Source organism: Oryx dammah, unplaced genomic scaffold (assembly GCF_014754425.2).
Source record: "Oryx dammah isolate SB20612 unplaced genomic scaffold, SCBI_Odam_1.1 HiC_scaffold_2, whole genome shotgun sequence".
In the NCBI taxonomy this organism is placed as follows: Eukaryota; Metazoa; Chordata; class Mammalia; order Artiodactyla; family Bovidae; genus Oryx; species Oryx dammah.
Window position 1 is genome coordinate 8,631,859 of NW_024070186.1, and position 24,542 is coordinate 8,656,400.

Here is a 24,542-nt window from a genome sequence, read left to right on the forward strand (position 1 = left end):
ATGTTTTTGACTCATGGTTGATTGAATCTGTGAATGCCAGACCCATAGATACCAAGTGCTGACTATGTCGTGATATAAGCCCAGATGTTGAGGTCAATCTGCCTGTATTCAAATCCTGCCTATACCTCTTAATGTGACCTTGAACAGGTTATTTAACTTCTCAGAGCCTCCATTTCCCCATCCATTAAATTGGCGGAAGGGCTAATACTATACCTGAAGCATCAGGCTGTTTTTAGGATAAAATTATTAAATATATGTGATGTGCTTAAAACAATAACTAGCCCACAATGAGTTCAGTATCATTGTTATTATTAATACCAGGAATTTGCCAAAAGTCAGAGCTCTGCAAAGTTAACATGAAACCACTCAGAAAGGATTCCATGGAAGTCTTGTGTGTCTGGCAGGATTTACTGCCAATAAATTGATCAAGGTCAAGTTTTATAGTGGCCTCTATCCCAGCAAGATAGCTGAGTCCACTCCAAGGGGACCCAAAGTATTATAGTAACTGAAAGTCATAACATTCTTTTTACTTATCCATTTATTCTACAAACTTCTACCAACTTCCTAATGTATGTTAGTCCCTAGCCTGGCTCTATGAGGAATCATAAAATAAGCTTCAATGACCAGTCTAGACAGAATAGACTATTTATTCATCCACCAATGGGCTTCCCTGATGGCTCAGTGATAAAGAATCTGCCTGCCAATGCAGGAGACAGGGGTTTGATCCCTGGGTCAGGAAGATCTCCTGGAGAAGGAAATGGCAACCCCCTCCAGTATTCTTGTCTGGGAAATCCTGTGAACAGAGGAGACTGGCAGGATACAGTTCACAGGATCGCAGAGTCAGACATGACTTAGCAGCTAAACAACAACAGTATTCATCACTCAACTACCCGTTCATCATCTATCTGTCCATCCATTCATCCATCATCCATCCATTTATTCTGAAATATCTACTGGCTTCTATCGTATCTGTAAAGACAGAGGTTGCCCTGACTCAGTGGAATGACTGCCTATACATGCATGCTCAGTCACGTCTGACTCTTTGAGACCCAACGGACGGCAGCCCACCAGGCTCCTCTGTCCATGGGATTCTCCGGGCAAGAATACTGGAGTGGGTTGCCCTGTCCTCCTCCAGGGGATCTCCTGAGCCAGGGACTGAACCCGCATCAGTCTCTGGCATCCCCTGAATTAGCAGGCAGATTCTTTATCACTGTGCCGCCTGGGAAGCCCTAATGGAGTGATTGGAGGTGTTAAAAAAAAATGCTCACCACCCTCCTTTTCCTGTACACCCTGATTGGTGTTTGAAATTTCACTACTAAATCTTTATCCATTAGACTTAAAAATACCTCCTGGGAGGGACAATATGTTAAACCATTATTAGTCATTTACACCTTAGAGTTTAAAAAAGATCTAAGGGCAGATCTGGATGGCAGTGGGGAGGAGCGATGATGAGGATCCAGGGTGGGAGAGGAGGGCTGGAACCCCATGCCTATTTCAGTTCAGTTCAGTTCATTTGCTAGTCGTGTCCAACTCTTTGTGACCCTGTGGACTGCAGCATGCCAGGCCTCCCTGTCCATCACCAACTCCCGGAGCTTACTCAAACTCATGTCCATCGAGTCAGTGATGCCATCCCGTGTCATCCATCCCCTTCTCCTCCTGCCTTCAATCTTTCCCAGCACAGGGTCCTTTCAAATGAGTCAGCTCTTCGCATCAGGTAGCCAAAGTATTGGAGTTTCAGCTTCAACATCAGTCCTTCTAATGAATATTCAGGACTGATTTCCTTTAGGATGGACTGGTTGGATCTCCTTGCAGTCCAAGGGATTTTCAAGAGTCTTCTCCAACACCGCATTTCAAAAACATCAATTCTTTGGCGCTCAGCTTTCTTTATAGTCCAACTCTCACATCCATACATGACTACTGGAAAAACCATAGCCTTGACTAGACGGACCTTAGTCGGCAAAGTAATGTCTCTGGTTTTGAATATGCTGTCTAGGTTGGTCATCACTTTTCTTCCAAGGAGTAAGCATCTTTTAATTTCGTGGCTGCAGTCACCATCTGCAATGATTTTGGAACCCCCAAATATAAAGTCTGTCGCTGTTTCCACCATTTCCCCATCTAGCTTTCCCAAGCCTAGCTTCCTTGCCTATGGTTACTGGTGCAGCTGCTCCGTGTGCCAGTGACCCCCACAGTCTGAGGGTGAAGCAGCAGTGTCTGTCTTCCCATCAAGCTCACACATGCTGTAATTCAAGAAATATTCAACACATGAAAAATGGATCGATACTTTTACACTTGGATTGAGTCACAGAGAGTCCCTCTGACTTTGCCCTCTGGCCCTTTTGTCCACCGGCAACCACAGACCAGGGCTGCAGGCCTTGGAGCTTTCACTCTTCAGCCCAGAATAGGACTGAGTTGTTCCAGAGGAAAATCAAGTTTTTACGGAAGTCTGCAAAACGTTAACGCTATGTCCACCTCTTTCACTACTAAGTGCAGTGTTTTCAAAAATGCCATGATGTTTTATCACAATTAGAGGCTGTCTCTCTCTGCAGGACTGCCTAAGATTCTACCATCAAGATTCTACCATCAAGGTCAAGGAATCAAAGGCAGTTGTGAATGAAATGTATCACATGGAGCCAAATCATCCCAGAGGCAAAATTACAAAAATAATTTCAAAGAAGTTCCCAGCATAATATTAGAAATAATATGGGTGCATTTTTTAGTATATAAATTATAGTGAGCTATCTCTAAGTATTAATAGAAGAGGATCAGGGCTTATGAATGACCCTGAACTAAAGATGATCTTGTTTAGGACAGTTATTTCTGGAGAAGAGACCAAAAAAAAAAAAAAAAAAAGCAAGCTCTGTGGATGTGTTAATCGTCACTCAATGATAACTCACAGACCCTTCTGAAGACCCCAGACACAAGATGCTCCCATCCCTGCCTTCCCAGTCTCATTGCCAGGGATATAGGGTGGGCTCAGGTCCACGCCCAAGCCACTCACCCACACCTGAGTTCCTTCACTGTGTCTTTTCCTAAGCACCAGCCAGAGTCAGGCAGGTTGATGAGCGCTGGGGAAAGAACTCAGGAGCCTAGTCACTGCTCTTGGAGATTCAGTGATGATATTAATGAGGCAGGGACAGATGTGTGTGACAAGTTAGTTGTGACAAGGGGTTCTCAGCCATTCTGAATCCCAGCACAGCCCAATTCCCTTGGCCAACCTCGCCTGCAGTCCTAGCTTTCAGAAGAACCATCTGGGGACTGTTACTGATTATATTGAACTCGCTGGATTCTTGAATCATGCTTGAACATGCTTCAGAAGCCACCTTCTTGGTGAGGTCTCTCATCTCCAACTAATCACAAACTGTCCCTTTATCTGCCGTGTGCCTACAACACACACACCCCACCGACATCCCTGAACCACCCATGTCTGCAAAGGTAGGCACAAATAACAAAGCAAAAAAACAGTTGCATGTTGATCAGAACTCACTGACAGATGCCCAGCAGCCTGCTGGTTGAGAAACTTCATGTTGCTCAACAGAACAAAAGTCCAAAGCAACAAGGCGATGGCCAGGTCACCGGCTCAGAGCAGGCTGGGTGGTTAGGGCAGCAGGAGGGTATGCGTGCAGGTCTCAGTCACTGGCAGGAATTGCACGGTCCCTTGCCGGGTGATGAACAAGGATGCGGAGAAGTGAGGATGCAGAGAGCAGGCAGGTGGGCCAGTCTGGACCGTGGACGGCCTTTGACACCCAGCGGGGTGGCCTGGGCTTTATCCAGCCCCGGAGTCTCCAGAGAGTGTTTTAGGGAGGAGATGATGGTGCTCTGATGTATCAGACGTTTTTTCCAAAGGGCAGAGATGGCATTTCTGGTTGGTCCTGAATGTCTGCCTTGGCCCGGCGGACAGGGCAGTTAACCGTCCAACCAAATGACACGTGTGCTCACACAGGCTCATCCCAAAGGACACAGTAATTGTCTAGCTGCCAGCCGCTCAGATGCCCTGGCCTTGAAGCTGCCATTCAGTGAGAGAGGGAGTCGGGAGGGCGGCAGGGTCCAGTGGAGTCCGTGGGTCAGGCTGCCTGGCGCTCGGCCAGTTCCCACAGCCGCTGGGAATCCGCTGGGACTGCAAGGGCGCTGCACGTAAGTGTGGGGCCGGGAGACGCAGTGGGAGGGCTTGGGGTCAGCAGTGGTCTGTCTGGGGTCTGTGTGAGGGCAGGGGTGCTCCGGGCGGGAGACATCACCCCCTGCAGAAGGGCCACTGTGCCTGGGCCAGAGCAGGGGAGCACCCTGGGGACCCTGCCCCGGGTGTGGAGACAGCCCGGCTTCTCATGAGCCAGGAGGGGCCGACAGAGTCCAGTTCCTGAGCGGTTGGGCGGCAGAACCCTTTCATCACCGGTGGAGCCTGGGGCTGGGGGGCTGGATCTGTGAGTGTCAGCTTACAGCGCTTGCTGTCACTGCCCCTCGGGTACTGTGGTGGGTAGAAGTCCTCTAGACTCGGGAGACATATCCTCCCCCCCACCCCCAAGCACGCAGACACGGGCCTGGAAGGGGGAGAGGAAAAGCTGGATCTCTGGTTAATGAGGATGAGGTTTGGTACTGAAGAGGGGAAATCCATGCAATCTGATCAGTGAGTTAATTCTTCGACTGCCTTGAACCCCACATCCCCAGCAGCTGCCAGGATGGGGGGGAGGACCACTAGTCAGAACGAGTGCTGGTTGCTCAGTCGTGTCCGACTCTCTGTGACCTCGTGGACTGGAGCCTGCCAGGCCCCTCTGTCCGTGGAATTCTCCAGGCAAGAAGACTGGAGTGGGTTGCTATTCCCGTCTCCAAGGGATCTTCCTGACCCAGGCATTGAACCTGGGTCTCCTGCATTGCTGGCAGATTTTTTACTGTCTGAACTACCACTGGGGTGGCCACAGACAAAGGAGACCAGGATCTGGGACCAGTGCCCTGAGCCCGGACCCTGGAAAGCACTCAGCACGCTGGCTTTTGGCGGCAGCCTCCTACTGGGAGATTTCATTCCTGCTGTTTGCAAGGCCCCCAATCACTTGATCACTCTGTTTCGTTTTAAAGTCTCGGGATACCAGAGCACAGTCCCACCGTGGAGTTACCCCAGTGTCTCAGCCCCGGGTCTCCAGTTGGGTTGGCATCAGCGAAGTCCTGATTGATGTATGTGCAACAATGACAGAAAGTCAACAGCACACACCTTCCCATACTAGGTGTCCTTCCTTGCAGGGCTTATGGGTTTTTACATATATTATCTTAGCATCTTCTAGACAACTCTGGGAAGCAGCTGTTATGATGTAGATAGGCAGGTGAGTCATGTATGGCTGAGCTGTTTATCCAAAATCAGTTTGACCAGATGCCAGCCTCTGTTCTTATCTGGCTCCATCTGCTCTGTTGCTGTCAGTCGCTAAGTTGTACCCTACTCTTTGTGACCCCATGGACTGCAGCATGCCAGGCTTTCCTGTCCTTTGCTATTTCCCGCAGTTTGCTCAAACTCATGTCCATTGAGTCCGTGATACCATCCAGTCATCTCATCCTCTAACTCTTTCTCCTCCTGCCCTCAATCTTTCCCAGCATCAGGGTCTTTTCCAATGAGTCAGTTCTTCGCATCAGGTGGCCAAAGTGTTGGAGCCTCAGCATCAGTCTTTTGCAGATCTCTAAAGCTTACCATGCTTTATTTATCCATCTGTATGATGAGGTTGATGCTACTTAAGCATCTGCAGAGAAATCTGTGGAAAGAGATCATTTCTTCCCTTGTTGTTGTTATTGTTTGGTTGACATGTCCCACTCTTGTGCAACCCCATGGACTGTAGCCCACCAGGCTCCTCTGTCCATGGGATTTCCCAGACAGGAACACAAAGTGACCATAAATATTTCCTGCTTTCTAGTTAGTTTTTTTTTTTAATTGAATATATCAATTTAGGGTTTTAAAAAATCATTTTCTCGCTTATCTCAGAAAATATCTTGCATTTACAGAGAACAAGAAGTCTAAAAGCCTCTTTTCAAGGCTTCTCCTGATGTCTTTTTGTTTTTTTAATTCAGACAGTCAATCCAGCCAGTTCAAGAGTAATTCTTGGCACTTTTCAGTTCAGACCTTCCTCCTTCCAGTTGATCTTCAGAATCCTTACTCGAGGTAGAGTCCTCACTGTTTGCAGGATGAATGGGTGCCAGGGGCATAGGCGCTTGGCTGGGCAGTCAACAGCAACCATGAGCAGAAATTTTCCAGGGGGGTTATCTGCTGGGAAGGTGCCCTGAGATTGTCCCTGAAGGCAAGAAGGGAGCTGATGGGACTCCCATTCCTCACCTGGGGTTGGGGGTCCTCCTCTAGGGTGCAGGAAGGCTGTGAGCAGGATCTCTGGGCCCAAGAGGCAAGTGGTTCACCCTTGAACTTGGATGTGCACACACACCCACACACCTACAGCTTCCCTGGAATAAGAGAGACATGAAAGCTGAGATTCAGAAAATCAGGTCTGTTTCCCCTGGCGGCCTGTCCTGGGCAGAGGAGACCAGCAATAGCTTTGTTTTCAAAAGGCTCCTCCTTGGCAGGTATTTACAGAGGCATCTGGGCTCCACTTAAATGAAGGAAAAAAAAAAAAACATGAAACCATATTTTTCATTCCTCAGAACACTGCAAAAGTGTCTCTTGTCCCTTTCAACATTCAAACTAGATGAACTCTTTGGTTTAAAGGAGGAATGTCTCAAAGTCCAGGTCGTGTGGGCCTGCTACCTCCATGGGCACCCAGAACCCGGTGCCAGGGAGGGCACCTGCTGGGTTTGCTGGTCTGCGGTTACCGTCTTGAACTTCTTAATCATTTTTGAACAAGGGATTCATTTTCATTTTGCACTGTTTCATCTGTAAGCTCCTTATGTGGACTTCTGCAAGCTGGAATCCCAGACTCGGCCCAATTTATTCTAAACTTTTCAAACATTTTACAAATACATACATCAAATAGCACTGGCCTCTCTCCAGGACTGACCCCATCATTTCTTGCCACTGCAAGTATCATTCTTTGGAGCCAGAAAGAGTTTTGTTTTCAAGGGCCACCCATTGAAAGCTAAATGCCCCGGGGAGTAACTTCTTGGCTGATATTAACACCGCAGGTGGGCTGAATGCCCAAGAGGGGCTGGAATCCCAGAAAGAGGACCCACGTGGTAAGAACAAGTTTGGGGTGTGGGATACTGGGAGGGCAGGAGCCAGAAGGTGGAGAGGTGAATCAGGAAATTGCCTCTTTCTAAGATGCTTGGCCATCGAAGAGGCAGCTTAGGGGTAGATGGAGCTGCAGGGTCAAGGATGGACATGGGACTCGAGTGCAGCTAGGAGTTGTGGGTGGAGAGGTGGTTCTGATGGCAGAGGTGGTGTGAGGGTGAAGGCTTTTAGGTAGATGAACACACCTGTCTCCATCTTCGGCTGCCCAGAGAAGGCCCCGAGTCGGCCAGCAGAGCCAGCAAGCAGAATAGACATCGGTACTGTGCCTCTTGGCTAAACAATTTCAAGCTCTCTTTTGGGGGAAGGTGGGGGGAGGATTTTGATAAATTTGACTTTGTATTTCTTTCATTGTTGTTTTTTGTCTTTATCACTGATTAACAGTGTTGTGTTAGTTTCGAGTGTTTGGCAAAGTGATTCGGTTATACACACACCTGTATCTGTTCGTTTTCAAATTCTCTTCCCATTCATTACAGAATATTGACAGTGCTAGACGTTACGCCCTTGTTGGTGATCTATTTTAAATATAGCAGGAACTCTTTGAAAGCCCCTGATAGAACCTTTACAAGTCACATGAATTAAGGCAGCGATTCTCAGACCTGACTGCACATCCCAGCACCTGAAGACAGTGGGGAAGTTAAAAGTTTCCGTATTTTCTGAAGGAAGCAGTGAATGAGTGGATGGACCATGCTGTCTGGAGTGACTGGGCTTCGGGGTCTTTTCAAAGCTTTCCAAAGGATGCTGACCCATCAGGAGAGTGGAGAGCTGCTGAATTCAGTTTCTTTGGCTGGAATACTCAGAGTTGGGTGAGCAACAGGGTGAAGCCTAAGCAACCTTCTACTTGGGGGAGGCCTGGCCACCTCTCACGCAAGCCAGGAAGCTCCCTTCCAGGGGAGACCTGCCCTGCAATTTATTTGTCGAGCTGTCTGGGGTCGCACAGAGCAGCATGCAGTGTGTGCTTTCCCGGCTTGGGTCATTTGCAATCCCTCCCCTCTGTGCCGCCCAGCCGGTCTTCCAAAGTCTGAAGCTACTGTCCTGCAGTTCCCCCTGTTCTGCAGAGAAGAACAGGATGTCAGGGGACAAGGACAGAGGGTGGCTTAGGAAAACACAAAGCGGAAGAGTGAGTTCCAGGGCAGGGTGTTTATCACACGGCAGTACTGTGGGTGAAGGGCCTGAAGGGCAGAAGGGAGAGCCGGGCTAAGACTGACTTGCCCGTGCCCGAGTGGGTACTTAACAGGCATGCAACTTGCAAGCCGTTCCTCTTTCCAGCCCTGTGTCTCTTTCTCTCAACTTCATGGGCAGAGAATGAGTCCATAATCAGGGAAGATGCAACTTCTCAAACCACTCTGAAACCACCAGATTACAGACTGTTCTAAGTCACTCATGGGGGTTCCCTGTCCATGGCTGGTTCTGCCCACCAGTTCCTGAGCCCGTCCCCTCCCCAGCCGTTCCTTGCACCATCGCTGGTGGTCCCACCCACCCCCGTTGTCTTCTTCGACCTCTCGCTGTGGCCCACCAAGGCTACCGTGCTTTGCGTCTCAGACTCCAGCCACAACCTCCGGTCCTTCCAGCTCATTCCTCCCTGTTGTTCCTCCCCTCCTCCCCAGCCCCATCCTCCGCCCACCATTACAGTCACTCCCCTGTGTGCACGCCAGTCTCCCTTCTGCTCTCTCCCTTCATCATCTCTCCTAGAAGAATCCCCAGTCCTTTACCCTCCGTGCACCCATGTAGTCCCACTGACTGTTCCGGAGGAGGCTGTCCCGCAGCTGATGGTCACAGAACCCTCAGGGGCCCTGGCTTCACACGAGCATCTGCTGCTGACCTTGTCTTAGTCCATCAGGCTCCGTTCTCCAAGGTAACCAGCACCTCCCTCTCCTCTGCACAAACCTTATACACCTTCCCCACCATTTTTTCTTTTCAGTGCATCTCCTTGCTTCCTCTTCCCCGAGAAAGCCAGGACACTCAGAGAACATCACCAAGTGCCCCGTGGCCACGTCCCCCAGGCTCCCTGTGTTGATTCGCCCTCCTGTTCCAGCTTGAGCCGGCCTCTCCAGAGGTGTGCCAGGGTCCCTGACGTCCTCTGTTCAAGGACCTCTCTTCAGCATTATCAATATCTGCTTCTTACGGGGTCACTCCCAAAGGCAGGCAAACGTGCTCTGGGTTCTCTCATCTTCAAATCAACAACCAAACAAGCATCCTCTCTTGACCGCACATCCCGCTGGCAGAGATGCTTAACTGTTTTGTGTCTATTTGTTGTGTTATTGACGTTGTTGTTGTTTATTGGACTGGTTGTTTGTTTTGCCTTGGATTCAGTGAAGTGAAGCCAGTGTCTCTTCTCCAAATAATACTTTTAGATATGTAAAATGATACCCAGGATTGTGAAGGAAGCCATTTATATTGAAATTCAGTTATCAAACATGTTTTAAATGTATTATTTGTTTATTTGGGGCTGTGCTAGATCTTCGTTGCTTTGCCTGGGCTTGTCTTTAGTTGTGGTAGGAGGGCTTCTCCTTGAGGTGGCTTCTTTTGTTGCAGATTTTTGCAACTTTTGTTGCAGATTTTAGCAGGCTTTAGGGCGTGTAGGCTTCAGTAGTTGCACTGTGTAAGCTCAGATGCTCGGCAGCATGTGGAATTTCTTTTTTAATTGGGGATGGCTTATTTTTTTAATTGAAGGATAATTGCTTTATAGAATTTTGCGGTTTTCTGTCAACCATTGACATGAATCAGCCATAGGTACACCCCTGTCCCCTCCCTCCCAAACCTCCCTCCTATCCCATCCTTCTCGGTTGCACGGAGCCCCTGTTTGAGTTCCCTGAGTCATACAGCAAATTCCCATTGGCTATTTATTTTACATATGGTAATGAAAGTTTCCCTGTTACTCTTTCCATACATCTCACCCTCTTCTCCCCTCTCATCATGTCTATAAGTCTGTTCTCTATGTCTGTTTCTCCATTGCTGCCCTGAAATAAACTCACCAGTACCATCTTTCTAGATTCCATATATATGTGTCAGAATACGGTATTTATCTTTCTCTTTCTGACTTACTTCACTCTGTATAACAGGCTCTAGGTTCGTCCACCTCTTTAGAACTGACTCAAATTCGTTCTTCTTATGGCTGAGTAGTATCCCAGGGATGGGGGAGCCTGGTGGGCTTCTGTCTATGGGGTCACACAGAGTCGGCCACGACTGACGCGACTTAGCAGCAGCAGCAGCAGCAGCAGCATTCTGTAGAATATATGTGCCACAGCTTCTTTATCCATTCATCTGTCAATGGACAGATGGATGCTTCCCTGTTCTAGCTATCATAAATAGTGCTGCAGTGGACACTGAGGTGTATGTATCTTTTTCAATTTTGGTTTCCTCAAGGTATATGCCTAGGAGTGGGATTGCTAGGTCATATGGTGGTTTTGGCATGTGGGATCTTAATTCCTGGATCAGGGATCGAACCACAGTGTCCCCTGTACTGGCAAGCGGATTCTTAACCACTGGACCACCAGGAAAGTCCCTATCAAAGTATTTTAATATCATTTTGTCAATGGTAATTTATGCTTCTCTCTCAGACCTAGCAGGGGTCTTATAACTAGCATAGGTTTGAAATAGCAACGATGGTAACTGATCTTCCCAGATACCTGCAATGCTGGTAAAACCATGATTTCTGTTGGTGATGAAGTCACAGGCACTAATCAGATCACTGTAAGGGGGTCATTATACAAGGACATGCTTTTCAAGGAGAACATAGTGAAATAAATCATGTAACTGTTTTTCCCATCCAAGCTGACTGATACCATGAATTCTATGGGCCCTCGACCCCAGATTAAGAACCCCGATCCTGCAACAGTTGCCTCATCTCCTGGTTCACTTGATGGTCCAAATCTTGGAAAGAATTCTCCAGGCTCATTATGTCCTGTGCCCCTCTCTGTAGCTTATCCTGAAGCCACACCCATCACTTGGCAGAAACTGAGCTTGTCAAGGTCTCTGATGTCCTTCATGTTGCTCAATCCAACCATCATTTCTGGGGCTCAGATGACGTGACTCATCTGATGACCCAATGGGTCGCGCCCTCCAACTTGGAACTCTCCTCACTCACCATTCTCGCTCCGGGTTGCCTGCTCCCTCCCGCCACTCGCTGTGGTCCATGGTTGGCTCCTCCTCCTCAGCCCCATCTCTGCTGTTGGAGGCTTCCTGGGATCAGTCATCAGGCATCTGCTCTTCCTGGTCCACACTCGCTCCCTAGGGGCTCTTACCCAGTCTCACGGCTTCTTTCCATCCTGCCTCTTTTTTTCCCCCCTATGCTATGAGGCTTGCAGGATCTTGGTTCCTTGACCAGGGATTGAACCTAGGCCACCAGAACGAAAGCACCAAGTCCTAACCACTTGACCGCTAGGGGATTTCCTCAGTCCTGGCTCTCTGCTGTTGAGTTCCGAGTGGACTTCCCCACTTCCGTGCCCTCCCCGGACTCTGCACTTACACATCCAACCATAGTGTCCCCCTCCCCTGCCAGATGGCGACAGCCATCTCAACCCAGCATGTCTAAAACCAAACTCCCCTTGTCTGCCCTTCACCCTCCAAATACAGGTCCTTCCACTCCCCACTGTCTTCACCCTCAATAAATAGCAGCTCCATCCTTCCAGTTGCCCAAGACCTTGGAGCCACTCTCACCTCCAATGTATCTCTTCTCAGCACCCACCTTTGTCACTGCTGGCATCTCTTACCTGGGTGATTGCAGGACTCACCTGTGAGTCTCCCTGATTCAGCCCAGGTATGACCTTGGACAAGTTACTTAACCTCTCCAAGCCTCCAAGTTTCTCAGTCTGTAAACAGAGATGCCACGCACATTGGAGATTTGTTGAAGGATCAAGTTAATGCCAGTGAAAGCATGTAGCCCTGTGGATTTGTCCTGTTGTGCTTTTGTTAAAAAAAAAAAAAAAAAAAAAGAAAGCATGTAGCCCGTGTCTGGAATATCATGAACACTGAACTGTGATTGTTTCTACCCTCATCATTAATAACTCACAGCTTCTGTGCACCTGGGCTTGAAAGGCTAAATTTACAGAGAATGTGCATTAAACATTTTTAAAATGTATTTGTCTTTAGCTGTGCTGGGTCTTTGCTGCTGCTCAGGCTTTTCTCAAGTGGCACCGAGTGGGGTTCACTCTCTAGTTGCGATGCTCAGGCTTCCCATTGCAGTGGCTTCTCTTGTTGCAGAGCAGGGTCTCTAGTACATGAAGGCTTCAGTGGCTGTGGCTCCAGGCCCCTAGAGCACAGGCTCCATAGTTGTGGCTCATGGGCTTAGCTGTTCAGCAACATGGAGGCTCTTCTCAGATCAGGGATCGAACCTGTGTCCCCTGCATTGGCAGGCAGATTCTTTACCACTGAGCCTCTAAGGAAGCCCTAAAGATCTTTTTTTTAAGCAGTATTTAATTTAGCATTTGTAAATCTCAGCCTTATGTTCTCATTTGACACCATATTTTTAGTCACTGCTGTAGAATCCCAGTTCAATGCTCGAATAAATAATTTTCTCAGGTTTACAAAATCCATCAGATAGTTAACTTGTTCATGGAGGTTTCCAGCCCAGCTGGAAGTAACAATGTCCTGTTACTTATTTCTGTTTTGATGTAAGTCCTAAAGGGAAGTCCCTCTGAGATCTACTGGATTTCCAAGAGAAAGCTTAGACAACATAGGAGTTGCCTTATCCAAATCTGGCCTGGACCCCAAATTTGGGTTTTTATGGTCTATGAAACCAAGACATGTTGACTTAAGAAAACCAGACATGCAGGCTGAAAAGGTCTGCTATGTCCCTGAACGCAGCCCAGCCAATTACACAAAAGTGAAGAACTGAGCCCCCCAAACTCTTTGTGGGGTCAGTGGATTAATGCACTTTTCCAAGCTGGAGAAGCTGAGTCATCTGGCCATCGTTTGGGTTACTTACTGTAGTTGGCACTTGCTCTGGAGTTTTTACAACCACAGAAGGGCTTCCAAACCCCCCTTCCCCATGTCCTCTCTCTCCCTGGATTCTGTCCTCCGCACTTTGGGATGTGAAGCCATTGGACCCTGCTCAGTGCCTGCTCTGGAAGGGAACTCACTTCTCATATTCAGACATGGGTGTTTGTTTCTTTTTTTTTCTGTAATTCCCCAGGCCACCATTCAGTGATCCTCTGTGTTGGTTTCCCGGGGCTGCCTTAACAAAGCACTGCAAACTAGGTGGCTTGAAACAATACAAATGTATTCTCTCACAGTTCTAGAGGCCAGAAGTCCAAACATCCAGCAGTCAGCTGGCCCCTTCTGTGGGCCACAAAGAAGGATCTGTTGCAGGCCTCTCTCCTCCTTTCTGATGGCTGCTGGTCATCCTTGGCTGTCCTTAGCTGGTAGCAGCATCACCCCAATCTCTGCCTCCGCCTTCAGATGGTGTCATCCCTGTTTCTTCATCTTCCCATAAAGACACCAGTCTTATTGGTTTAAAGATCTACCCTACTGCATAGGTCCTCATCTTAACTAAGAGTTACATCTGTAACGACCCTATTTCCCAAGAAGTTCACGTGCTGAGGTCTTAGGGGTTATGGGGCTTCCCAGGAGGCTCAGTAGGTAAAGAAGCCGCCTGCAGTGCAGGAGATGCAAAAGATGCAAGCTCCGTCCCCGGGTCAGGAAGACCCCCTGGAGGAGGGCACGGCCACCCACTCCAGGATTCCTGCCTGGGGAATCCCATGGACAGAGGAGCCCAGCGGGCTACAGTCCATAGAGTCACCGAGTCAGACACGACCGAAGTGACTGAACGCACGTACACAGGGGTTATGACCTCAGCATACCTTAGTGGGGAAACACAACGCAACCCATAGCATCTCTTATGTAAAGCTCTCCTAGAGAACACTCACACTAGCAGCTATCTAATCATCATCTAACACTTTTGAAAATAACCATATAACCTATGAGCTTGTTGGGGTTTTTTTGTTGTTGTTTTTTGCTTTTCTAATATTTTTCTTCTATAGCAAATTTTTTTAGTCACCTGTCCCCTGAAAATGAAAATAACATAGCCAATCTATATGACTATCTTGTCAGAAAAAAAAAAAAAACCCTATGCAGAGGCACCAGAGTATTTTAGTAAATGAAATTCAATCACTTCATTTTAAACATGTTGATCTACTACATTTTTAATGGATTCTAATGAAATTTGGTGAGTTGAAACAAGAGAGATAATGCCTCCTGGGAAACGGTTTAGGATTTTACGGTCATGGTAACTTAAGCTTGTAGATTTCACTAAATCAATAGTTTGTTCAGTCTCGCTGAGTTGAAAATGGCCTCTGCAAGCATTTAACCACATCCCATGTCTTTTATTCATATTAACACAGGATTTTCCCCCAAACCAGCTCTTGTTATGAAAAAATAGATTTTTCTTTACTCATCCAAAATAGAGGGGAAGTTTTCATCTATAAACTGTCGTTCTATATGATTTGAGCAAGATATTTCACATCAGTTTTCCTGAATAATATCAACTATCCAAGCAGTCATAAGTTCATTATATAATTCTTCTGTCTCTGCCTCTTATGGAAAGACTGAAGTTCTTCCACACCGTGTGTACATGGCATAAAAGTCCTCATAAGCTTAAAATACAGATGCCTGCCAGTCTGAAAAACAACCCAAGGAAAGTTACAGAAAGCTTGGAATACTAATGAAGGAAACTTTGTTTTTAGAGCCAAAAAACCCACAGTCCAGCCCATCCTAAATGAATATGAAATGGTTTTTCCAAGGTACGGCTTGATCACTTTGTCATAATTTTGACATATTTGCACAAAAAGAGGTACTAAAATAGCACCTTTGGAGAATACCTAAGTTTCTAGGAAAGAGATCCCCTCCCTTTGCACATTATGAAGTAGCAAGCATCCAGCATGTGATTTAAGATTTACTGGTTGGAATTATTTCATGCTGATAGTGCATAAAAGTTCTTTTTCTTTTCTCCTGTTGGGTAGTTTGGGTAATGTAGCTCATATAGATGAATCCAAATTTCCCTGGAGTTTTTATTTCCCAAGGTTTAGCATTTATGAAATATCTAAGCTATAATGAAGTCTAATTGGCGTGACAGGAAGGATATTACATTTTTAATAATTTTATTTTATAATGCAGTGTAGTTGACTCAGTGGTAAAGAACTCACCTGCCAAGGCAGGAGATGCCAGAGACACAGCTTCGATCTCTGGGTCAGAAAGATCCCTGGAGTAGGAAATGTCAATCCACTCCAGTGTTCTTGCCTGGAAAAGTCCAGGGGAATCTGGCAGGCTACAGTCCATAGAATCACAAAAGAGCTGGACACGACTAAGGGACTGGGCATGCACGCATCATTGATATTGTTAGTTTCTGGTGTATACAGCAAAGTGATTCAGTTATACATATACATGTATCTGTCAGTTTTTCAAATTCTTTCCCACTTATCTTATTATCACAGAGCATTGAGCAGAGTTCCCTCTGCTATACAGTAGGTCCTTGTTGGTGGTTGTTGTGTTCAGTTTCCCAGTCTTGTCAGACTGTTTGCGACCCCATGGACTGCAGTATGCCAGGCCTCCCTGTCCTTCACCATCTCCCAGAGTTTTCCCAAGTTCATGTTCATTGCATCTGTGATGCCGTTCAGCCATCTCATCTTCTGATGCCCTCTTCTCCTTCTGCCCTAGATCTTTCCCAGCATCAGGGTGTTTTCCAATAAGCTGGCTCTTCACATCAGATGACCAAAACACCGGAGCTTTAGCTTCAACATCAGTCCTTCCAGTGAATAATCAGGGTTGATCTCCCTTAAGATTGACTGGCTTGATCTCCTTGCTGTCCAAGGGACTTTCAGGAGTCTTCTCCAGCACCAGAGTTCCAAGGCATCAATTCTTTGGCGTTCTGCCTTCCTTACGGTCCAGCTTTCACAACTGTACGTGACCACTGGGAAGACCATCGCCTTGACTATACAGACCTTTGTCGGCAGAGTAATGTCTCTGCTTTTCAACACGCTGTCTAGGTTTGTCATAGCTTTCCCACCAAGAAGCAATCATCTTGTTGGTTATCCATTTTAATTATAGCAGTGCATACATGTTGATCCCAAATGCCCAATCTACCCCCCCAACATTGCAGTCTGTTGAACCAGACTTCTTTAATTGCTAAACATCAGAGCTGGGGCAACTCAGCATTCTTTCGGAGTCCAGCAACCATTGTGCTTGAAAGGCAGCTCTTCGTTTTCCTGATAAAGCTCTAGGAAAGTCCAAGGTGTCTCAGGGGATCCGACATGTGTCAGGAGCCCGTGGAGCAGCCCTACAGGGGATGGCCTGTTCCCAGCTGGCTGTAGACCCACTGTGACTGCAGGGCGGCCAGAAGTTGAAATGAGGTGCAAGAGCTCAAGTCATCCAGCTCTTCACCAAGGCAGGAAGGCCCCAGTGGTTCTGGGGTGTAGAACCTTCCACACACTTGGCTCGCCCCCAGCATCCCGGGTATAACCTGCACGGCCTCTGCTCCAGGGCTGACATGCCCTTCAGCCTTGCGGGTGGAAAGAACAAAGGATGTGTGTCCACCACAGAGCTCTTCACAAAAGGGGCCGGGGCAGTGAAGAAGCAGGAGCAAGGGCCGGACAAACAACCTGCACGTCCCTTGTCCCGGCGAAGCTCCCCCACTGGCCAGGGCTGTTGAAATGACCTAATTCAGAGGCCAGCTCCAAAGTTGACACAGCTGGGGTCCAGGCAGGCAGGGAGGAAACCCACCATGTGCTCTGGGTTACTGTCTTGTTTTTTTTTTTTTTTAATTCCTTCCTTTAAAAAAAAATGTAGCTCACAGACAACAGAGGAAGGAGACAACATAAAAGTTTATATGAAAAAGAAAAAAACCCTCGCCTTTCGGATGTGGCACTCCTAAAACCAGACCCAGTGTAGGGGCCCACGGTCACTCTGCTACACTTCACAGCTGCCCTTCACATCAGTTTACAGCCCTGGGCTTCCCTGAGACTTTCCGAGGGCACATCAGCAAGTCTTGCTGGCCCTCCTATTTGTGCTCATTCAACTCCCCCCAACATCAAAATTATCCTTTTAAAAAATCAACCCTCTCTCATCATTGCTCCATTAAACATTCAGCAGACTTCCACCCTCGAAGCCCACTTGCCAAAGTGATCTGACTTTAAGCTGTCCTTTGGCAAAATCGGGGGGGAGGATGTCTCCAGTCAAACTTAGGAAATGCCACGCAAGAGACTTTTCTGGGAGTTCCAATGCAGGTTTGCATATGGCCTACGATGAGAGGTCCTACCATTACCAGGTTTCCTCCAACACACCTGTCAAAACCATAGTTTTTCCAGTAGTCAGGTATGGATGTGAGAGTTGGACCATGAAGAAGGCTGAGCACCGAAGAATTGATGCTTTTGAACTGTGGTGCTGGAGAAGACTCTCGAGAGTCCCTTGGGCTGCAAGGAGATCCAGCCAGTCCATCCTGAAGGACTGAAAGGATTGATGCTGAAGCTGAAGCTCCAGTCCTTTGGCCGCCCTGAGGCCAAGAGCCGACTCACTGGGAAAGACCCTGATGCTGGGAAAGATTGAGAGCAGGAGGAGAAGGGGGCGACAGAGGATGAGATGGCTGGATGGCATCACCAACTCGATGGACGTGAGTTTGAGCACACTCTCGGAGATGGTGAAGGACCGGCAAGTCTGGCGTGCCGCAGTTCATGGAGTGGCAGAGTCGGACATGATTTAGTGGCTGAACAACAGCAACCTGGCATTTATGTCTTCCTTGAGACATCCTACCAACATAGCACCTCAAGAAGCAGCCACTGGGAAGCTTGGCCCGAAATCCTGCTCGCGGGTGTCACTAAGCCACACACTGCTCAGCCAGGGGGTGCTTCCAGGCCTGTGAACCCCAGCGCAGGGCCCAGTGTTTCTTCCTGGAAGGCGTCCTCTTGTTACATTCAGCCCCACCCATCCAGCTGGTCAAGGTCTTTTCAGAACCTGATCCTTAGAACTGTTATTTGTCCCAAACGCACATCTCTCTATGAGCACGTGCACGTCTGCAGGAAAAGGGTAGCCCATGGGTGAAGCCAACTGCAGACCAGCTGACCTCTCCACACACCAGCCCCCCTTGGGAGGCCATGCTTGGGCAAGTTTCCTTCTGAAGCTCTAAGATGAGTGGTTTCCAAGGAGATTCATTCACTTGAGGTTGTTTTTCCATCCAGGGGCCCTAAAGTGAAAAGTGGCTGGGCTGGGAAGTTGAATTATGACTTAAGACCAGTAGCAGCTGCTGGTAACTCCAGGGGAAGTGGGTGGAGAGCTGGGGTCTGGGAGTCGGGGGCTCATTAACACTCACTTTTAGCAACTCCTGCTGGCAGGAGTTTAAATATAGCAATCTAATGGTTTCTAAAATTAGCAGTCCTTGCTCTCCATAAATATTTAGAAGTCCAATAAACTCCGGTCCCCCTCCCTAGACCAGTGGGGTCAGCAGTCTTAGCGTTCATGCCACATTCTTTAGGCTCAGGATACTGAGTGATTGACCTTGACAAGCAAGATCCCGGAGGAGCCTCAGAAGGCCTGGGATCAGGGACAGACAGTGCAGCCACCGACTGGAGGTGGCCTCAAGGGGTTACTGGGAGGATCTCCGAGGTCATTTGGAGAAGTCCTCAGCCTCCGGACTCCCTTGAGTAATTGATCGTCCTGGTTTGCCTGGGACTGTCCCAATTTCAGCACCGAAAGTTCCCGACCCTGGCCACCTGAACCACTGTAGAAAGATATCTTTGGAAGAGGTGGGAAGAGTCAGCTACAGAGGATATACTCGGAACACCACTGCTAACCCTCACTCTAACTTCAGTCCTGATGAACTCAAAAAGGAGGAAGTAAACCAGGGAAAATTCTAGCCAGGCCAGAAAATGAACTTTCATTCCTGCACCCCGGTCCCCCCATGAGGAAAACAGGGCAGGGAACAGCTGCTGTTCCACACATCCGCTCTGGCGCCCCCATATCAGAGCGGCCCCCTCTGCCGGCCCTGCCGCCTCCCTGGCAGTGACCTCAGGACAGCTGGCCCCCACCCTTCCCTGGGCAGCAGGGGCTGGGGGGGTCTCCCCCACCTCCCCATCCCGCCACTGCAAGCCCAGGATTTCCTTCCCATTTAGATCAGCACAGTGTATTAAGCAGAGTTCCCTGTGTTATACAGTATGTTCTCATTATTTTTTATTTTATACACAGTATCAATAGTGTATATGTGTCCAGCCCCATCTCCCAGTTCCTCCCACCTCTAGGCACAGATTTTTAAATCCAGCAAGATTATTGTCGAGGTCCCCAGAGGAAGCATAACCTGTTATTAACCCAATCCTGCATTATGATTTATTGGGAGGATTTCTTTACGACAGACTCAGGATTAAAGCCAAGAGGTCCTGGGGAACCCCAAAGACAGATCACAGGAGGAATTGCCTTGGGAGACTCCCTCTCAGCCCACTTTTGCTTCCTGCTTCCTTTCTGTGCTTAATTGCAGAATACTGCCCTGAGAAAGAAGGAAAATGGGTGTGTTGGGGGGTGCCTTCTGAATTCTCAGCAGTTTGGGTTGCTGTAGTGACTTGTCACCAGCTGAGACCCTTCTCTTTTCCTCCCTTCAGAATCAGAAGACACTTGGGGGCCATGAGGTCCAGTCCCTCATTGCTGGTTTTTTTTAAATGGTTTATTTGTTTTATTTATTTTTAATCGGAGGATAATCACTTTACAGCATTGTGGGTGTTTCTGCAGTACATCAGCGTGAATCAGCCACAGGCATACATATGTCCCCTCCCTCTTGATCCTGCCTCCCAGCCCTTAAGGCTGTCACTGCAGCTCCCTCATTTAAAAGACAGGCCCCTAGTCACCCAGAGGGTGGGGGTGGCCCTGCGCACAGGACTCCTGACTCTTTTCCAGCAGGATAGAGGACCTGGGGTGTCCACTCGGGTGCTCTCGCTCTCCCTCCCTTCCTTCCCTCTTCCCTCTCCCTTCCATCCTCTCTTCTCCCTCCTCTGCCCCATCTCTCTCCTTCTTTCCTCCCAGTATTTCCTGAGTATCCTCTACATGCCTGCCACCACTTACTACACACGTGCTGGGTCCTTGCCCCCAAGAAGGGTTTGAGATTTTGTTGTGGTTAGCACGTTTTGGGGGCTTCCCAGGTAACGCTAGTGGTAAAGAAAAAAAAAAAAAAAAACCTGCCTGCCAATGCAGGAGACATCAGAGGCTCCATTTCGATCTCCTGGTGAGGACAGTGCCCTGGAGGAGAGCTTAACAACCCATTCCAGTTTTCTTGCCTGGAGAATCCCATGGACAGAGGAGCAGGCAGGCTACAGTCCCTGAAGTCACAAAGAGTCAGACACAACTGAAGCGACTTAGCACGCATGCATGCACGCACGCTCAAGTGGCCCAGATGCAAACCTTCTAAAAGGCAATTCTAGGCATGGTCTTAGAGTGAAAATAGAAGAAAACTAAGGGATTGATTGAGCATTTGGCAAGACAAGAATTAATTTAACGAAAATTGATTTCCTAATGAGGATGAAATGGCTCTGCACACCCCCACCCTGTATCTGAAAGCCAGGTTGCAGCCTCCGTCTGTAACAAGCCCACTCCTCTTCAGAGTGGTGTCAGGAGAGGTGCCCTGCCTGGAGCGGAGGGCCACTGGTTTATGGTCTTGGCCGTAGCACCTAAGAAGCTGAGGCCTTGGTAGTCCTGTCCCCTGGCATTAGGGGATGATCTCTAAGGTCATGCCTGGGATTCTGGAAGGCAGCATCTGACCTGCCCAGGGTGCTAACCCCCTCCCTTCCTGAGCACACAGGGAAGCCTCCCACTTTCAGAAAATGATTTGTCCTGACAGGCACTCTAAGCTATTTTCTCAGCCATAGGCAGCACAGGCTTACGAGTCCATTTGTTAACAATGATCAGTCCATTTGTTGATTGAGTGACTCTTTGTGACCCTGTGGACTGTAGCCCACCAGGCTCCTCTTCCATGGGATGCTCCAGACAAGGGTTTGGAGGGCATGGGTTGCCATGCCCTCCTCCAGGGGATCTTCCTGACTCAGGGATCGAACCCGGGTCCTCTGCACTGCGGGCAGATTCTTCACCCTCTGAGCTCCCAGGGTATCCCTAACAACCTTAGTGAATCACTGATCAAACAGAACAGTGTGCGAGTCTGCAGCAGTCTAGTCTGAGAATAGACATAAGGTGGAACTTCCCACGTGCAGCTGGTAAGCACTGAGACAAGTGGGGGCCCTGGGGCCCTGGGGCCCTGGGGTCCTTGGAAAGCACAGGCTGGCCTCATGACCCTGCTCCTTCTAGCTCTGGCCTTCCAGGGAAGCTTAGAGGAAGCAGCTCTCCTTGCACCCAATCAAGTCTCAGAAGCTTTTTTTTTTTTTTTTTTAATATGTTAATCGTGGTACCAACGGCCTATGGAAGTCTGGCTTTCGGGGGCAGAAACGGCATGCCTGGAGATAATCTTTAACCGGTTTCCTGTCTCCCCGCCCCGCCTCCGGCTTCACCAGGACTCCAGCGGGCGCCCGAGCGAGCGGGCAGCAGCCGGCGAGGCCATGGCTAGCACCGCCGTGCAGCTCCTGGGTTTCCTGCTTTGCTTCCTGGGCCTGGTGGGCACGCTCATCACCACCGTCCTGCCGCACTGGCGCCGCACGGCGCACGTGGGCACCAACATCCTGACGGCCGTGTCCTACCTGAAGGGGCTGTGGATGGAGTGCGTGTGGCACAGCACGGGCATCTACCTGTGCCAGGGCTACCGCTCGCTGCTGGCCCTGCCCCGCGACCTGCAGGCGGCGCGCGCGCTCATGGTGGTGTCCTGCCTGCTGGCGGGCGCCGCGTGCGCCAGCGCCGTGGTGGGCATGCAGTGCACGCGCTGCGCCAAGGGCACCCCGGCCAAGACGGCATGCGCCGCGCTGGGCGGCGCGCTCTTCCTGCTGGCTGGCCTGCTCTGCCTGGTGGCCGTCTCCTGGACCACCCACGACGTGGTGCAGAACTTCTACAACCCGCTGCTGCCCAGCGGCATGAAGTTCGAGATCGGGCAGGCCCTCTACCTCGGCTTCATCGCCTCGGCCCTGTCGCTCATAGGCGGCACGCTGCTCTGCCTGGCCTGCCAGGAGGAGGCGCCCACCCGGGCCCCGCGCCGGGCCGCCACGGCCCCCGCGCCCGCCTACCGGCCCCCCGACGCCTACAAGGACAATCGGGCCCCCTCGGCCATCTCGGCCTTGCACAGCGGGTATAGGCTGAACGACTATGTGTGAGTGCCCCCTCTGGGGCTCGGGGTGGCCTGTCCTCCCCCCCGCACCCCACCCCCCGTCTTCCGGAGCGCCCCCCGCAACCCCCGAGAGGCTTCGAGGACCTAGCCTGCCTACGGATGGAGTCAAGGCCTGCCTGCACCAGGTTTACTCGCGGACTGCTTTAGCATCCAAAGACACCAGGCTGAACGACTGTGTGTGAGTCCAGCGTCGGGGGGAGGGCTGTCTCCACCCCCATGGCAAGGAGCCCCCACCCCGAGAGGCTGCGAGGACCTAGCCTGCCCGCTGATGGAGTCAAGGCCCGCCTGCACCAGGTTTACTTCTGGACTGCTTTCACGTCCAAAGGCATCATGTGAACCTGAGGAAAGGGGCTTAGAACCGCAGGGAAAGGGGGAAATAAGAGGAGAAAAGCTCTCCATACCAAAGGCTTAAAAGTAATCCTTGCTAGTTTTGTATTTATTCTATGTATTTATGTGGTGGTTTATGACAGCTGAATAAAAAAGCAACTTGGGAGTTTGGTCAGTGGGGTTTGTTTTGCAATCCGGGAAGAAGGCTTTTGGATGTGGTTGTCTGTGAAACGGACAATATCCATGTCTGTTTCCAGGCTGTTATTCTGTCCCCTGAGATGCTGGTAACCATGGTCAGCCCACTTCCAGGCTCTGCCTGAGGCAGGATGGGAAAGCAGAGGAGGGCTAGGCTGGTGCTCATCCCAAAGATGCCCAAGGGACATCACCAGAAACGGCCACCCTGTCCTGGCTTGAGAGGCCGGGCAGGAAGTCCAGGGTTTTTTTTGGGGAAAAAAAAAAAAGGTAATTGCCATAAACCACAGAAGAAGGGCAATGTCATTTTCTACCCTTGCACAGTAGGGCCCCACTGGTAAGGCAGCAAAAGTCAGAAGGAAAAAAAAAAAAAAGAGTGGAACGCGCCTGGCTTTCCAGGCATTGGAACAAGGCCCAGGTAGGAAGGCTGCTCACCCCCGGGGCAGGACGTCACGGGCTTCTTTTCTGGGGACAGAAGTGTGATGGCAGCTGCTTCCAGAACAGACATGGGAGCCTGCTGAGGCTCTTGCAGCTGGAAAGAACCGCTGGAAGGGCCAGGTGAGGCTGACTGCCTTAAGGACCCTGACGCTGCTTTCTGGCTGTGATCTAAACCACACTCACACACACACACCTGCTGTTACCCCATTAGCCAGGGAGCTTGTCTCTGTTGACATGCCCCGAAGGCACCCCGCTGCAGCCTCTGTTTGAGCCTCAAGCTGTGAATCAGAAGAAAGCACCCTGTCCCGGGAAAGGGCTGTTATTGTTGTTGAGTCACTCAGTTGTGTCCAGCTCTTCATGACCCTGTGGAGCAGCTGAGTCTGAGGCTTGTCCCGTGAAGCCCCTCCGTTCTCAAGGGGTCTTGGAAGAGGACCCCCAGGGCTCCAGCTGTCTCTGTCTGCAGGGAAGAGAGCCACAGAGGGTCAGCATGAGCATGGGGCCGAGTGGCCAGGCTTGCTGGCCTGGCCTGGTGAGTTCCTGGCCCGGGGACCAGGGGGGTGGAAGGGGAGGCCCCCGGCCAGGATCAGGAAGCCGGACAGGCCCAGCCCTGCCGCTCTGGATCCAGCAAGGAGGGAGGTTGCACGATGCTCCCCTGACTGCACACTTCCTCCTGACCAGGTTGTCGGGGTCACTGAGAGGGTCACAAGAAGCCCAGCTGCCATGTGCTTCCCTGAAGGCAGAGCCTCCCACCAGGAAAGTGTGTGCACCCAGCTACCCTCTTCTGATTCCTTTAAGCCTCACCAGCTATACCTAATAAGCTGCACCACTGATGAGATCTCACAACAGGAAAACCTTCTAGCGACATGAAAAATCGGGGTGTAAAGGACGGTCCAACACAGACACATTTCTTTTCTATTTAGTGCTGACCTCTAGACCCCAGGCAACAGGGGCCTCTTCTGTTAGGAAGGAGAGGGTACCATACATTTTAGCCTCCATCTAACCCTGGAGATGCAGGAGACACAGGAGACTTGGGCTCGATTCCGGGTGGGGACGTTCCTCTGGAGGAGGAAATGGTGACACACTCCAGTATTCTAGCCTGGAGAATCTCATGGACAGAGGAACCTGGTGGGCTACAGTCTGTGGGATCTCGAAGAG

The 24,542-nt window shown here is 49.8% G+C and overlaps 1 protein-coding gene across 1 annotated transcript; it reads left to right on the forward strand.

The window, feature by feature from the left end:
* Nucleotides 1–21,714: 21,714 nt before the first annotated feature.
* CLDN14 (claudin 14) lies at nt 21,715–22,923 on the forward strand. The gene has a single exon (XM_040264209.1). It carries the CDS (start codon nt 21,715–21,717, stop codon nt 22,414–22,416), a length of 702 nt encoding a protein of 233 aa, XP_040120143.1. The 3' UTR covers nt 22,417–22,923.
* Nucleotides 22,924–24,542: the final 1,619 nt, after the last annotated feature.